The sequence below is a fragment of the Plectropomus leopardus genome, chromosome 20 (assembly GCF_026936395.1).
Source record: "Plectropomus leopardus strain MGB_pleo_1.0 chromosome 20, ASM2693639v1, whole genome shotgun sequence".
Lineage (NCBI taxonomy): Eukaryota > Metazoa > Chordata > Actinopteri > Perciformes > Serranidae > Plectropomus > Plectropomus leopardus.
The window spans coordinates 28129452-28145564 of NC_142195.1; the positions used below are offsets into that span (position 1 = coordinate 28129452).

A 16113-nucleotide genomic window follows, 5' to 3' on the forward strand; every position below is an offset into this window, starting at 1 on the left:
GCAAGCGACCACTGATGGAAACCATTTACTCATTTAAATATTAGTCTTCATGTGGCGATGGCAATAAGCAACTTAACAAGACATGACACAAAAAATAGCAAGGAATTAGTATAAATATAGTATAAATATTTTTCTGTACCGTGATTTTAACAACATGGTTATAATAATTATAAATATTTTTTTCAGGACAACAATTTCTTCTTTAAATAATAAATTTGAAGTGTTTTCTTGTCACCTTTTGCTAATTTCTTTTGAGTCGCCCTCCATGTTTTCAAAAGAAATCAAACCAACTCGCTCAGGTTTCAAATAACAGCTTTTTAAAAGGAGTCTGAACGCAGCACAAGAAATCTGATGTCAATCCGAGTTTCGAAGGGTTAATTCTGACTTCCTCTTTCTGCCTCCAGGAGGATGTCAGCTGGGCATCCAGGCTAAAGGTGAGTGTTTGAAGCACTGGTACGAGTGCCTCAAGAACAAAGACAAGAAGATCGAGCGCTGGCACGTTCTGCTAAACGACAACACGGCCCAGTTTGAGGATTAAGTCGTCTTCTTCCTCTTTTGTGCATTTTATTTCTCTGTCGTTCCCTACGGTAGAATATAGTCCTCTGTGAACACGGGTACGCATATCACCCTTTTATGCACTGTAAAATCTGTCAAGCTGATCTTACTTAAAATAATTTTGGAAACTGATTGCCTTGAAAAAGGAAAGTAAAATAACTAAAATTCTTGTTTTCTGTTTACTTTCTATCTTATTATTATTATTATTATCAAGTATTAGCAATTGCAGTAAACCAAGTTAGTCTTACTTAACTTAATCATCACAAAGAGGATTTTACCAATGAAGTTCAGAGATCTGCGAGCTCTGTTTTATGAACAGATTTAAGAAAATACAAATATGATTGAATAGTTTACAACCAGCAGGATGCAGATATGTAGCACAGAAAACTTGTTTTACTGCAGTTTCTAAATCTCAGAAAGATTGATTAATCAAAATGAAATATTAGCTAAATTTTGAGTCAACTTAACAATTACGTATAAAGTAAACATAAGTTAACCCTTTGAGTCTTGAGAAAGCGTCAAAAAATTAGGTTCTTTGGAGGAAATTACACAAAAAATAGCAAAAATATTGTAAAAACTACAGAAAAATTACCTGAATATTATAAAATAAGACCAAACAAAATAAAGTACAAAAACAAAAACAAGGAAATGACCCAAAAAGTGCTTAAAAACAATAATTCTGTGAAATGATTTGGAAAATTGCCCCTTGCTTCTTTATTTATTTATTTATGTACTTTTTTTAATTTTATTTATTTTAGATTATAACAAACATGACAATACTTGTCATGTTTATTATTATCAACTTAAAATAATTTAAAATATATTATTATGATAATTATGAATACAGTTTTTTGGACAATTTTCCCTTTTTTAAAAAATATATATTCCACAAATAATTTCTTGCAATTTGCAGAATGGTTCAAAAGAAAGCAAACCAATGTGGTCAGATTTCAAAGGTTTTAATACTTGAAATGTATGTAAAATGATATTGATCCAGGTTTCATAGCTTATTATAAAAGTTTTATTTAATTGTGTTTTTAAAGACAATCAGTCTGCAGATATTTTTTCGAAAAATCAACTCGACACATTTTTACAGTGTGCTTTTATGTCCCCAAAGTGCAATGTGCAGGCTACATCTCCAGCAGTTTTCAGGTGACCAACATGGATGTTGACCTCCGGGACTCTTTCTAAACAAAATCATTTTTACTGTTACCATATCATAAACTCTATCTTATAATTAATAAACCTTACACGCGGCAATCAGTGAACAGAGAGAAGATAAAAAGCTCGTAATTAAGCCTCCGGGAAAAACCCACTTTTCTGTCTCTGACCTGCTGTCCTCGTGTTGTTATCAGCTGTTTTATGTTGTCCCGAGTGCTTGTGTCACCAAAACATTCGATTCTTGTGTTATTGTGCATCATTAGGCATGAAATGGGACAGATATTTGGCTCCAAAAATGATGATGGTGATGGTGAACACTCTTTTTTTGTTGTGGATGTGAAATGCATCTTCTTCACCTTTGCATGTATGAGCTCTCTTCTGGAAAAAGTCCAAAAAATGCTTCTGCATGACATCTTATTATGAAGAGCAAATTCAATCATGCAAAGTTATCCAGAAAATCCATGAAATATTCCTCCAGAGGTATTATTAGATTGATTTTCAGCTGAATAATGACCATTTTGCTCTCTGTATTCATACTGATGCATGTCATATTGTAGCAAACACGTGGCTAATGAATAAAGACACCTGGCACTTCCGCTGCTCCCGCTCTTATTTAATATGCGTCGTGACATGTGGCAGAAAACTTTGTCTGAATCAGGCGAGGTTTGAACCAATCAGCTGAGACAGACACGCAGCTGAGAATTTTGTGAACTTTGACTTCTCTTGATAAAACTTTCCTTCTGTCCAAGTGGGTTAAAGTTTACGGACCTGTTACACTCTGAAAGTCTGTCTTTATGCAGCCTGCAATTCACAAAATTTTGAAAAGCTGTGGAAGGTGTTAATGAAAACAAAATGCAATGATTTACAAATCATTTTCAACCCCTATTTAACCCTTTGAAACCTGAGCAAGAAGAAGGAGCACCAAAAATAATTCTAAAAAATAATTTTAAATATGTAAATATGATAATTATAAATCTATTTTTTCCAAGCTTTTATCGTTTTCCCCCAGATATTTTTCCCTATCTTTACAAAAAAATCTTATCAAGCTGCTTCTTACCTTTTTTCTGTGTTTTTGAAAGACATTGCACCAGTTTGCTCAGAGTTTAAAAGTTTTAATATTTGTGAAAAGTGTTTGAAATAAGAAAAGATGTCACTCCAGGTTTCAAAGCGTTAATTGAATACAGTACGAAGACAAGATATTTAATTCTTAAAATAATCAACTTTATTATTTTATTTTATCTTATTTTATTTTTGGAAATAGAAACGTGTTCTGAATTTGATGCCTGTAAAACCTTAAATTAGACAGGGGCAATAAAATGCTCAAAACATTCCCGAGGTTTACCCTTCAAAACCTGAGCAAAGTAACTTAAAAAGTGACCCAAATATTAGCAGGAAATTTGTAAAAGTTGCAAAAAAACTAACTGAAAATATCCCAAAAAAGTATACTAAGCATATAAAGTAAAATAAAAATAAGAAATGTTTTTCTGTAACCCAATTTTAAATATATTATTACAGTATTTTTAAATGTTGTTTTCTTTATTTTTAGGTAATTTCCTAAAGATAGAACAGCTATCTTGTCTTTGTACTATATTTAGTTTAATGAGGGTGAAAAAAGGATTTGCAAACCGTTGCATTTTGTTAATATGAGCATTTCACACAACGGTTTTGAAATCGGGGGATTGTTCTTCTCTTGTCAGTGGTGAGATGAATGAAAAGATTAGACTGTTAGGAACCCAAACATTCATTTTTGACAACGCAAATCATTAACCTCACAGCCCACAAACAGCAGATCAGAAATAATCTTCTTCTGAACGAGCAGCTGCAGGATCCTGCTGGCTGTACGACCTTCATGTCATCCCATTTTTAGTCTCTCCGCCCGAGTGTTTACTGTCGCCCACGCCTTACCATCAACGACGACGACACTTCATAAAAGTAATCATGAACATGATTAGAGCTGACGTTTGCCTTTAGGGCAGGAGCATCTCTCTCTGAAGAAAACGTGACCACATCATTCATTAACACAGTGAGGAAACAGATGATCTGACATAAAAATAGATAAATAAATAAAAAACTGAAAGCATTCAATATCATCTTTATTCTCACTTAAATTCAGCATGAATATATTCTACTGGGCTCCAAAAATCACTTTTCTTCTCCAGCATTGCTACTAAGCAGGTTTCCATTGAAGTTATACGCAAAATTAAGCGTTATTTTTGAAATGTCGATAAAACACAATTACGAGATGAGTGATGTTCTGCAATTTCTCCTCTGCCAATAACATCCCCGTAACCATGGTGATGGATGTTCAAAACATTAGCAGCTTTATTTCTATTGCAGCCACCGCATTGACCGTCATTATTTCTAATCCAAGGCCACATAGGCGTGTTATGGAGCCATGATGGAAAGGCGAGCCCCTTATACGTGGGAGCGGCCACGTATGAAGGATTTCTGGGAGAAGATAGTCCACAATTTCACAGAGGAATTGTGGATTCAAAACTTCCGGGTGATCCGCTCAACTTTCTCAGAGTTATGGGATGCAATAACAGCTCTTACATAGACACAGCATCATCTTCCTGCACACAAAAGAAGCCTCAGTTCTGCATCCTCGCTGCTAGACGCCACTAAAACCTGCACACTGGACCTTCACACAAGATGTACCACTTTAACACTTTTAGGGCTAATTTAAAATATCATGTATTAACAGCCAAAATGCTGAACTCGAGGCTACATCCATTATTTGTACAGTCTATGGCAGAAACATGGACTTTCAGCCAGGAGAATGCTGTTTGTGTCCTGTGTGAAACCAAAAAGTAAATTTATGGATTTTGTGGATTTAATAACTACACAAAAACTAAACTTTAAAAAGTATTTTATATATGTATTTTATGTATTTTTCTGAGTGTTTCATAACAAAACTGCTATTGTTTCGAAGATTTGCTTGGGCATCTTTTTTTTTATGTTGCCAGCACGTAATCTTAACACATTTCGTGCATAGCCACGCATAGTTAAGAGTGCTTATTCATTTCACTTTGTGTCATAATTAAAAATTAATAAAAAATAAGGCTAAATAAAGTGATAGAGTGCATTGAAAAGTATAACAAAAATTGTAAAATACACAATTTTTTAAAATCCAATGGAAGTAGCCCCCCACCCCTCTTCTGAGTTATGTCCTAATCCCCAAGAGTTCCCAAATTTTAGAAACACCCTTGTTCCAGTGTTTGTAATTTCAACCTCATACTGACAGTTTAGTTACTATAATAACTCTTATTTCTCACTGAGGTTAAAGAAAGTGAGAATAAATGACTGAAAACAAAAGCAAAGACAGAAGACAGCAGTTATCACATTTATCGGCCCGTATACATCCACGAGTGTGTCACATTTTCACTGGAGTGTGTACTTAATGTGTGTGCCTGAGGCGTGTCTGTCACCTATCAATACATTAGTCACATTTACAGATTGATAACCTATTTGTCTCGTGAGGTCGTCTGCGTGTGTGTGCGTGTGTGTGTGTGTGTGTGTTAATCAATATGTCATGGTCACATTCACTGATGTGTGCCGCGCGCGGAGATAGAGATAAAGAGAGAGAGGAGTGATGTTTGGTTAAACTGACAGGTCACATGATCCAGGCTGATGTGTTGCATTTATTTTAAAACCACCGGAAACACCCCGCGCGCCTCCTCCTCCCCCTTTTCATTTAAAACCGACCTGGAATCTGCCAATCTGTCTCAAAGTCCTCACTGGGTGCGGGAATAATTTAGATTTAAGCTCCGACAGCCTTTTAAGCCTCTTTTATTCCTCGGACGCGCCACCATGACGCACTTCGCTCCTCTTTTAACTCTTATTTTAATTTCATCACTCCTGAACTGGACACACGCCTCGATCCTCTGCACCTGGACTAAGAGTTTGCCAAACAAAGAGGTGCACTACAGTTTCCTCCGGAGAGCCTCTTCATCTCCATCTTCATCCCTGCGGCTGTATCACAGCGCGTGGTCCGGGGAGCGCGCTCTGCTCAGCTGCGCCTGGAGCGAGGACGCAGCAGTGATCCAAAACTATCTGTCTCTGTGCCGCGAGCGCACGCACGAGTTCACGGATCACGCAAATGAAAATCTCGAGTCCCTGTTGGAGAAGGATGATCTGTGCGTCTCCGTGGCGTCTCCAGGGGACGGTGAGCGCGCGGGGAGAAGGACGGTGAGGAGCGTCGCAGCTGAGAGTCATCAGGGTGAAGCGGAGAGGTCAAAGGTCACGACTCATCTGCGCGTAAAGCGCGGTTTCATCGTGCCAGGGACTCTGTGGTGCGGCTCTGGCAACAAGGCGCCATCATATGCAGATTTAGGTAAACTGGCTCCTCTTACTTTACTTTTAGTTAATCCATTAACCCTTTGAAACTTGTACCTGTAAGTTTTGTGCTGAAAGAAACAGCAACATTTCTCCACATTCAGCTCTAAAACTTAATTATAAAGTCAAATTAAAATGTTTAAACTAAATCTAAATGTTAAATAAAAAATGCAAAAAAACTAGGAAAAATGTCAAGAAAATTATATTTATATTAATTCTGAGTATATATTTAAAATTATGTCACAAAAAAAATACAAATCATTTTTAAAAACGTGGCCATGTGTTATTAAGTAGCTCTTTGCCTTCAGTGTTTTTGAAAGAATTCAAATCAATTTGCTCAGGTTTCAAAGGGTTAATTTGGAAAGTTATTTTTTTTAAAAATCCCGGAAAAATATCCAGGTAACTATATTTATAATTATCATTAAAACACATATTTCAAACTATGTTACAGTCACTTAAAGTGTCGTTTCTCCTCAGTGGAGGGATTTAACGGGGAAAAATCAGAGTTTTCCTTCAAACAGGGAAACTGAACCTGCTTTGTTTTAGGGCCACTTTTGCAAAATGACAGGAGGCCACTCAAAGGATTTTAAGACATTTGTAAGATTTTAGATAATTTCTCAGATTTCAGGAAGTTTTTAGGATTTCAGGACATTTTTTCGGATTTAAGGACATATAAGATTTTAGGGCATTTCATGGATTTTAGGACATTTCTTGGTTTTTAGCACGTCTCTAGGATTTTAGGACATTTCTCAGATTTTAAGACATTTCTAGAATTTTAGGATATTTAGGGGATTTTAGGACATTTCTTGGGTCTTAGGGATGTTTCTCAGATTTTAGCACGTCTCTAGGATTTAAGGACATTTCTTGGATTTATGACATTTCTGTGATTTTAGGAAATTGTAGATTTTAGGATGTGTCAAAGATTTTTAAGATGTTTCTTAGAATTCATGATATTTTAGGACATTTCTCAGATTTTAGGACATGTCTAGGATTGTAGGAGTGTTGGAGAATTTTAGCATGTTTCCAGAAAATGTCTAGGATTTTGTTGGAAAATAATTTCCCATAATTCAACTTAATAGCCAAGCAACTTAAAGTTTCTTAAGTGATGTCACATAAAGCTACACCATTTAGGTAAAACAAAAATGCTGTCGTCACTCCACAGGTTATACAGTAATGGTTATTATGACAATAAAGGTACTATAAATGCTACACCGTGGAGTTTTCTCATTTTATTATAATGATAACAACAATAATAATAATAATAGTAATAATTTAAAACATCACCTCCTCTCTTGCAGGAGTTTTTACAGAAACCGACAGCTGCTGCCGTGAACACGACCAGTGCAAACACACCATCCTGTCTTTCCACTCCGAGTACGGCGTCTTCAACAGCAACATCTTCACCCTCTCTCACTGTGACTGCGACAGGAAGTACGCAGCTATAACTTTAAATCAGTGATATTCAGCTGATTCTTTACAGTTTTTTGATGGTTTTTTTAACTGAAATGATTCGTGTTGCAGGTTTCAAAATTGTCTGATGGAGGCGAATGACAGCATCGCTGATGTGGTGGGATACACCTTCTTTAACCTGCTGAAGATGCACTGCTTTGAGTTCTCCCACAGACTCCAGTGTACACAGAGGAACTGGTTTGGCATGTGAGTAAAGTTGTGTATGTATAGGTTTGTATTTTGGAACAAATGATCAAAAAACCCTTTTGTTGTGTTCATTCTGCAGCTTTAAAAATCGTAAAAACTGAGAATATTAAGTAAACTAAGTCTGAATATAATAGATTGGTGCAGGTGTGACGTAATTTGTCAGGCTGTAGTGGAAGTTAGCATCGCCCTGGTTTTCGCCGTCAAAAAAACTTTGGGATTTTTCCATCAGGTTTTGGATTATTACAGAAAATAAGCCCTGTTGCAAACACACGTTTATGATACTTGCAAGTTTTTTCCAGTAAGATAATCTTCTCAAACACAACTTTTATTATTTTTGAAGTGTAAATGCAATTTCCAGAGGAAAAAAATTTGGTTAAATGTAAATATCGATGACTATTCTATGTTGGACGAGTGCCCCAAGTGAAATACAAGAATATCTGTAATTTTATAATATCTAGTCCTGCAAGAATGGATGTGATCCAGGACACTTCTGCAACATGTTAATATTTTTATTTAATTTTATTATTTGCTTACACATATTCTCCTGTAAAATAATATAGAGATCTAAATGTGTGGGTGGGTTGGAGGTGGGGTCATTGTCTTTAATTTTTTTCAGTTTAGTTTTATATTTTTCCTGCAATGCTCTGTGTCATGCATATCCTGTCATCCTTGCTGTGTATATCTTGAAACTATATAATTAAAAAAAATCTCAATAAATAATAATAATACCTTTATTTCTAAAGTGCTTTTCAAATTATAATTTCAAATAATTAATAAAATATAACAATAAATGCAGTAGATGATTAAACAACAACAGTCAAGCCGATTAAAATAATGAGTATTTAAAAGCGAGTTTTAAAATAAAAGAAGTTTCCTGATCTGCTCCTATACTCTGGAGCTAACCTCCTACCTAAAACTTAAGTTTATTGAAATTTTGTTGTACATTGTGCATTGCAATAATTTAATTTGGATTAAATGAACGCACGGATCACTGTTTCTGAGTTAATTAAAGATAAAAATGACCTTATTTTTGAAACATTTCTTAACTCTAAAAAATATGACTGGGCAACAGAATTAATATTCTTATCAAAGTTGAGGTTGGAATCACGTCAGGCTGTAAATAAACTACAGTAGAGCCGGGTGGCTTCAACGTCACCACAATTAGGCTGTAAAATCGTGTTTGGCGTGGTGACATTTAGTCATGATTTCCACCTCTGTTGTGACTTGCAGGTGTAAAGAAACTAAAATGGCTCTCTATGCTGAGGTCCATCCACCCACGCTGTACGAGTCTCCCAGTCCGACAGAGGACAGCATGAACAGCTCCGTCCTAAACGCCACCGTACCCTCGGAGCTCCTGGAGAGCAGCAAGACAGACTCCGTCTCTGCTGCAGCGTCCACAGTCCCGACACCTTTAACCAACTCCCAAAACGCCTCCATCACCACCGTGACCAACAACTCCACGGGATCGCAGAGCAGAGACGACCTGGAGAACTCTTTACCAACCAAAAAACAAACTGAGCCGGACATCACAGGTATGCAACACATCTGTACATACACACAAGTCTGCAGTATAACAAATACATGTTACATGTGTGACGCAGTGACTCACTTTGGTGTTTCAGTTCCCTCACCCTCTTCTTCTGATAGACACACACACACACACACACACACACACACACACACACACACAAAATGAAAATATCCCAAAAATGAAGCGTCACACACACACTTTCATCAAGACCACCTTCTCTTAAGCAATAGAGCAAACAGTGTGTTTTTGTATCTGCAGGGCTACAGCATGCTACTATTTAGGTTTGACAGGTGTTTCAAAATAAAAGCACCAGTCTTTCCACATTGATTTAATTAAATGTAACAATACTTTATTTAACTCAATTATTAAAACATTTTTTTACTTCATAAGAACAGTGCTTTATTTAATTGTATATAATTTATCTTTTAATTTAACTTAAATGTAACAGTATGTTATTTAACTTTATCAAAAGAGTACTTTATTTAACCTTAATATAACAGTACTTTATTTTACTGTGTTATAATAGGGCTTTATTTATCTTTATTATAACAGTACTTTATTTAACTTTATTATGACAGTATTTTTTAAGCTTTATTATAATAGTACTTTATTTAACTCTAACAGTATTTTATTCTAATTATCATAACAGTACTTTACTTAACTTCATTTTATCAAATTTGATCAAACTGTATCGTAACTTTACTTTATTTAACATTGTTATAACAGTATATTTTAACTTTAATATAACAATATTTTAACTTTATTAGATACGATATACATATATAAACTAAATAATAATAACACTTTATTTAAATTTATTGTATAATAGTAACTATATTTAACTTGATTGTAACCGTAGCTTATGTAATACTTTTTATTTTTGTTGTCTACAGTAGTTTAGAGGAGATTTAAATATGTTGACATACATATTGTGCGTCATGATATAGCCTAAAAATATTGCAACATTATTTTAAAGCCATATCGCCCAGCTCCTGCTCTTATTTCAACACCACAGTAACGGGACTAAACAAAATCACACCCCGTTTCCTCTCCACAGAGAAGCAGCTGTCATGTGGCGTCTACAAGGACCTCGATGATTGTCGGGACAAGATCCTTCCGCAGCAGAGGAGATACGGCCTCCACAACCCAGAGGACAGGACGCTGTACCACTGCAACTGCACCACCAGGTAAATTCACAAACCTGCTTTTACTCTAAGTACATTTTGCTGATACATACTTTTACTTAAATAAGGTATTGAATGCAAAACTTTCATTTGTAGTCACAGTTTGGTATGAGTACTTTTACTTAAGTAAAGGGTGTGAAAATTATTCCATCACTGCCCAAGATCAATACACTGAGAATTTACCTTTTCTTTGTTGCATCTGATTGACCCAGATGACATTAAATGACGTTTAAAAACCATGTCCAGATTACACAAATCGATTTGCCTCCCCAGAATACACAGAGACACAGCGATAGTGGTGCACTCACCTTTACTTCTGTGAGACAAGGCCAACATGGTGTAATGTTTCGTAACACCGAACTAGGCCACCATCGGTGCACACATACAGAACATTCACAGTCACATGATTATATAAGGTGTCGCAGCTCTCCGAAGCTGGATTTTACGGCCTTGGACATTATCATAATCTTATGTTTACACACACGGGTTCTCCATCTGGGTTTCTTTTTGTGCCGCTGGTCTGCTCATCTGCTGTATTTGTTTTTTGTTATTTTTGTACGTCTGTCGGCCTCTGACGTGCCTGTCTGTCCTTTCAGGTTATTCCAGACTTTGGCTGAACAGAGACAACTGACTGAAGTGCATGCTCTTCTGCTGGGACATGTGTCCCAGTCCTGCTTCCTGCCACAGGACTGCACAGCAGGCAGAACGTAAGGATAATATATAATAATAACAATAATAATAATAATTCATGACAAAAAAGGGTTAAAATTCTGAAATTTAATGAATATTTTGAATATTTTGAAAAGCGCATTTTGTGTGTAGAGCAGTTTGAAGAATTTGACACTGCACAAAAATAATAATAATGGATAAAAATCAATGCTGCTGCTAATCATTGATATATCCTAGGCTGTGATAATAAACTAAAAATCTAAAATTAATTTAAAATTAAATTTGGCGTTTATGATTACGACTGATGGTAGTTAAAAATTAACTCAATGAAAGTGAAAAACAATATTAATGTATAATATCTTTTAAAGCTTCATTCTGAAAAGTGTAATTTTTGTGCAGAGCGATACAGTCGGGTGTAATATGAAAGCGGGCCCTAAGGGTTAAAATTAACCAGTAATAGCTGTCAAATAAATAAAAAATAAATTTCTCTCAGAAACATAGTGCAGAAGAAGTGTAAAGTAAAATAGTATTACTCAAGTCCCTAAAATCATTACAGTGTGCTCTATAAACTATGATTTTGCTGCTTTGTTGATCAGCTGTGCAGCCGTTCAGGTGCGAGCAGACCTCCCTCAGCTGGAGCCGAGGAGCAGAGCAGACATGGAGGAGCAGCGCCATCTACAGGCCGTCCAACTGAAGGTCAGGAGGCCAAACACGAGGAGAGCCAAGAGGAAAGACAGAGCTGTCAGGCTCCACAAACTGTGCGTCAGGATGCTTCGACCCAAACTCGGCCACAAGAGCAGGACTAACGGTCGGGACGCAGCGTGGCCGGCTGTAAGGCGAACAGAGCTCGCCTGAGTCAGAGTCTGTGGTTTGAATATTATGGAGACTCAAAGTGGTCAATATCACATTGATAAATCAGACATTATTTCAGGTCATTTTCATTTAATAGCAGAACTTTGTATGTTATCCAGAGTCTGTTTTTTATCACAACACCCTTCTTCCTAATGAAAGTTTAACCCTCTATGGTAACGTGTTGCGTCCAGGTAACACACCCAATTTTGGCCATTTACACTCATACAATACATTCTCAGTTGATAAATTGTTTATATCAAGTTTGCTTAGTTCTAAATTCTTTCAATTGGCTGATCCACAGTGGTACAACGCAGTCTTAGAGAACATTTTTAATGTTTTTTTTAATTTTAAATTGTATTTTAAACTTGTAGGTTTTTTATATTTTCCACGAATGTTTCTCCACAAGTGAGTTTTATTGAAATTTTAAACGATAACCCTTTTTTGGTAATTTTTTCCATTATGGGTCAGTGTTGCTTTACGGTAATATACCCAAAAATGTACCCCTAAATTGTTTTTTTTTTCTTCTACTTTGACTATTATATCACACACACACGCACACAAAAAAATTTAAATTGTTTGTTCCCCAACTGGCATCGTAATGCATACCATAGAGGGTCAAAAATAAAAATGTCAAGTCAGTTGAGATAAACAGGGCAGAGCCAGGTATGTAAACTAGACAGATTAATTTTAATATATTTTGTTGTGAATAAACAAACTATATCCATCTGAAATGATAATATGTCAAACGTGATAAAGTTTTACGTAATATTGAACACTTTGGGTCCCCATTAAATACTGTAGTACTGTGTATTCATGTTGTCTACATCTGAGATAAAGTGGAACTCAGTTTTGAGTAAATTGTTGGACCAATTTTACCCACTTTTTGGGATAAAAACAAAAAAGCTTCTTTAAGTATAAGAAATGCTTTTCACAGTAGATGTTTTGACATGTCACGTGTCACCGTCACAGGTGTATCTTGTAACATTATTGATTCGGTTTAATGGTGCTGCTATCATACATATCGGTGGCACTGTCCAGAGATAATGATCAAAAGGAGGTTACAGTTTTCCAACCTTTTTATGCACCTCTACGTCAGTAGTCTCCACTGATTAAAACCCTAAAGGTCACTTTTATTGACTTTTCTGCACTCAGTGTTGTTGTGAATATTTGTGTTGTATGACTTGTAGATAGATGCCAATTGTATTATTTGCTAAATACGAGAAAAAAAATGTAAATATCTGTACATACATATATACATAAAAGGTGAAGCATTTGGTTTATAATGTGAAAAGGAATGACTGATGACATTCAAACGAATAGTTTGACATTTTGGGATTTTTGCTTTCTTGCTAAGTAGCAAGATAAGACACCACTCTCATGTTTGTACGCTAGATGCAATACTAAGTGAGGTTTGCTTAGCTTAGCTTAAAGAGTGAAAACCAGAAAACAGCTAGCCTTGCTCATAAAACAACAAAGTTTTGTTTTCCTTGTTTTTTTGTGTACGATAAATATGAATCTATCCAGTTAGCCTCGCTTAGCATAAAGCCTGTAAATAGGGATACTAAATATGATGCTAAAGCAGGTAAGTTTAGCTTAGCATAAAGACTGAAAACAGCGGGAAACAGTTAGCCTTGCTTGTGAAACACCAAATGTTTGTTTTCCTTGTGTTTTTATAGGGATTTTGTTTGATGTCTGTACGATAAATATGAATCTGTCCAGTTAGTAGCCTTGCTAAGCATAAAGACTGTAAATAGGGATGCTAAATATGATGCTTAAGCAGGTTAGCTTAGCATAAAGATTGAAAACAGCGGGAAACGGTTAGCATTGCTTGTAAAACACCGATTTTTTTGTTTTCCTTGTGTTTTTGTATGGATTTTGTTTGATGTCTGTACGATAGGTATAAATACGAGTCTATCCAGCTAGCCTCACTTTGCATAAAGACTGTAAATAGGGATGCTAAATATGATGCTAAAGCAATTTCTGGTTCTAAAAACATTCTGGGAACCGTATACTGTAGTGCAATTTTTCTTTTAGTTCCCTGAATGATCTTCTATAGGCTATAGGCCAAGTTAGGGTAACATTCTCTATAAACTAATATCTAATCTCATCTATCTAATATCACATTTTTTCATTGAAAATGTAATCTCAAGCCTCAAAAACATGTTCTGAATGTTGCTTTGAAAAGCGTTCCTTCCTTGTCGTCATGTAACATTGTGGGAACGTTTTTGGTCTGTCACCTCTCAACATCACTAAAACATTGTGTCTTAGTCAGCATTTAAACTTACAGGAACATAATTTGGAGTGACAAATATCTTTAAAGCATTCTGTGAACACAAAAATATTACAAAATTATCAATTACTAGGGAAAAACATTATCAAAACATAATCATTCAAAATTATGTTGCAAGAAAAAAAGCATTTTTTCCAGGGAATTTGTTGTTGGTGTTTTTTTTTACTTTTATTTTAATTATTTTTAGGTAATTTTGTTGTAACATTTTACTAATTCCTTGTGTCTTTTGAACCATATTTTGACCTGAAAATTAGTTTTTAAAAAAACTGAGAAAATATTAGAAAATTATCAAATATTATTAGGATATTATCGAAAACTGGGAAAATGTCCTTAGAATATATTATAATGTTTATAAATACAAACATTATTACAAACATTATAATCATTTAAATTATGTTGCAGAAAAGAAAAAAACATACCGATATTTTTTCAGCATTTTTGGGGGTAATTTATTTGTGTCTTTTCTTTTTCTTTTTCCTTTTGTTCATTTTCCTTGTGCATGTTTTTACAAAGTTCTTGCTTCTCTTTTTTACAGTGTATTGTATAGTTGGCCTTCTACCCATGTTTTTGGAAGACATCAAGGGTTAATCTCCACTACACTCCCATACCAAAAACATGAGTAAAAAGGCAACAACCAACTTTGCAAGAAATAGGGAAGGGAAATTATTAGAAAATGATCAAAAACTAGCCCTTTTTATCTGGAAATTTGTTTTTAAAAATGGGAAATTTATTTCAAAATATTTTTTTAAAAAAAAACAAGGGAAAATGTCGAAAAAATATATTTATAAATATTACTTTTTTATTTAAAAAAATGTCAGGAAAAATATCTATATTCGTTTTAATTTTTAACATTTTTTGAGGATTCTTTAAACTTCTGTTTTGCTCATTTTCAGGAGATTTTCTCGTAACGTTTTACTAATTTCTTGCATTTTTCTTCGCCATGTGTTGCTCAGTTGCTCAAGGCCTTCTCCCCACAATTTTGCAAGAAATCGAGGGTTAATCTCCACTACACTTCCGTGCCAGCAGTGAGTAAAAGGCCCGCTGTAATGAATATCTGTCAGGTAACTCAACTCCTCTCTGATGTCATGAAAAGTAATTGAAACCTTGCTGAAGGCTGCAGCCATGGAGCCGACCGGATCCCCGCCTCTCACCGGACAAAAACTGCGCTGTGGGGAAAGCTCGGCTGTGGGAACATGGCGCACTCACTCTGGATTAACTTTCTCCTGGAAAAACTTTGGAGGACCGCGACATAGCACACAGCTCTCCCCGCAAAAAGTGCAACTAAAAGCGGTGCAGACTGTGGATAAAGTCGAGTAACCGTGGGGCTCGTGTTGTTTTGGACTGTGTGTTTTCCTGTCCTGCCTCACTGGGATGAAAGTTTGTCGCTGCCGGATTTAGCCGAGAGCAGGATGGAAAAGCAGAAAACGAGGAGAGAAAAGGTAAAGAGAGAAACGGGAAATAGCTGAGTGCATATGTTTTATTTAGTGCTTTCACTAATTGTGGCTGTTGCGGGTGGCAGAGCAAATCCTGCACGAGGCTGAAAGTTTAACAGGCAGCTCACATCCCATCATGAACTGGCATCCTGTTGGATTTATTTTGAAACTTCTGGCAGCAGTTCACACACATTAAACCCACCAAAAAGTAAACCAGCCAGTTTCTAGGTTACTATATTAATCCAAAATCTCTATAAATAGCACAAACGTTGTGGAAGCAGATATTTTAGGTACTTGGGGACTGTTCATTATTTATCAGAGGAAGGGGATAGCTGGGGTATGACTTCATTTTTGGTTTTGAACGTCCCTGAAACTACTTTTTTTGATCTCTTGACCCTCCCTCAATGACTGGCACAAAATGCATGACCCTACCTCCATCATACATTA

At 35.7% G+C, this 16113-nt stretch overlaps 3 protein-coding genes across 6 annotated transcripts in view; all 3 read left to right on the top strand.

Moving 5' to 3' along the window:
- rph3aa (rabphilin 3A homolog (mouse), a) overlaps positions 1 to 2311 on the top strand; it is a 41530-nt gene extending 39219 nt beyond the window's left edge. For all 3 annotated transcript variants that reach the window (XM_042509905.2, XM_088071524.1, XM_042509906.2), the window contains exon 16: positions 405 to 2311. In XM_042509905.2, coding sequence (XP_042365839.1) covers positions 405 to 538 — 134 coding nt within the window. In that variant the 3' untranslated portion in view covers positions 539 to 2311. The remainder of the gene's footprint in view (positions 1 to 404) is intronic.
- A 3107-nt stretch (positions 2312 to 5418) lies between these two features.
- On the top strand, positions 5419 to 13090 carry pla2g3 (phospholipase A2 group III). The gene is made up of 7 exons (XM_042508728.2): positions 5419 to 6049; positions 7350 to 7482; positions 7573 to 7707; positions 8938 to 9239; positions 10296 to 10425; positions 11019 to 11129; positions 11688 to 13090. Exons 1-7 carry the CDS (start codon positions 5527 to 5529, stop codon positions 11944 to 11946), a joined length of 1593 nt encoding a protein of 530 aa, XP_042364662.2. The 5' UTR covers positions 5419 to 5526; the 3' UTR covers positions 11947 to 13090.
- A 2027-nt stretch (positions 13091 to 15117) lies between these two features.
- Positions 15118 to 16113, top strand: part of ttc28 (tetratricopeptide repeat domain 28) — a 124099-nt gene continuing 123103 nt past the window's right edge. The window contains exon 1 of one of the 2 annotated variants that reach the window (XM_042509420.2): positions 15118 to 15672. In XM_042509420.2, coding sequence (XP_042365354.2) covers positions 15643 to 15672 — 30 coding nt within the window. In that variant the 5' untranslated portion in view covers positions 15118 to 15642. The remainder of the gene's footprint in view (positions 15673 to 16113) is intronic. The other variant, XM_088070674.1, reaches the window with a different exon arrangement.

Excerpts from the sequence above, each read along its gene's own strand:
- pla2g3 (XM_042508728.2), top strand. The coding sequence starts at position 5,527 with ATGACGCACTTCGCTCCTCTTTTAACTCTTATTTTAATTTCATCACTC. Across the intron at positions 6,050-7,349 it reads GCCATCATATGCAGATTTAG|GAGTTTTTACAGAAACCGAC; the intron begins GTAAACTGGCTC and ends CCTCTCTTGCAG. Across the intron at positions 7,483-7,572 it reads CACTGTGACTGCGACAGGAA|GTTTCAAAATTGTCTGATGG; the intron begins GTACGCAGCTAT and ends TTCGTGTTGCAG.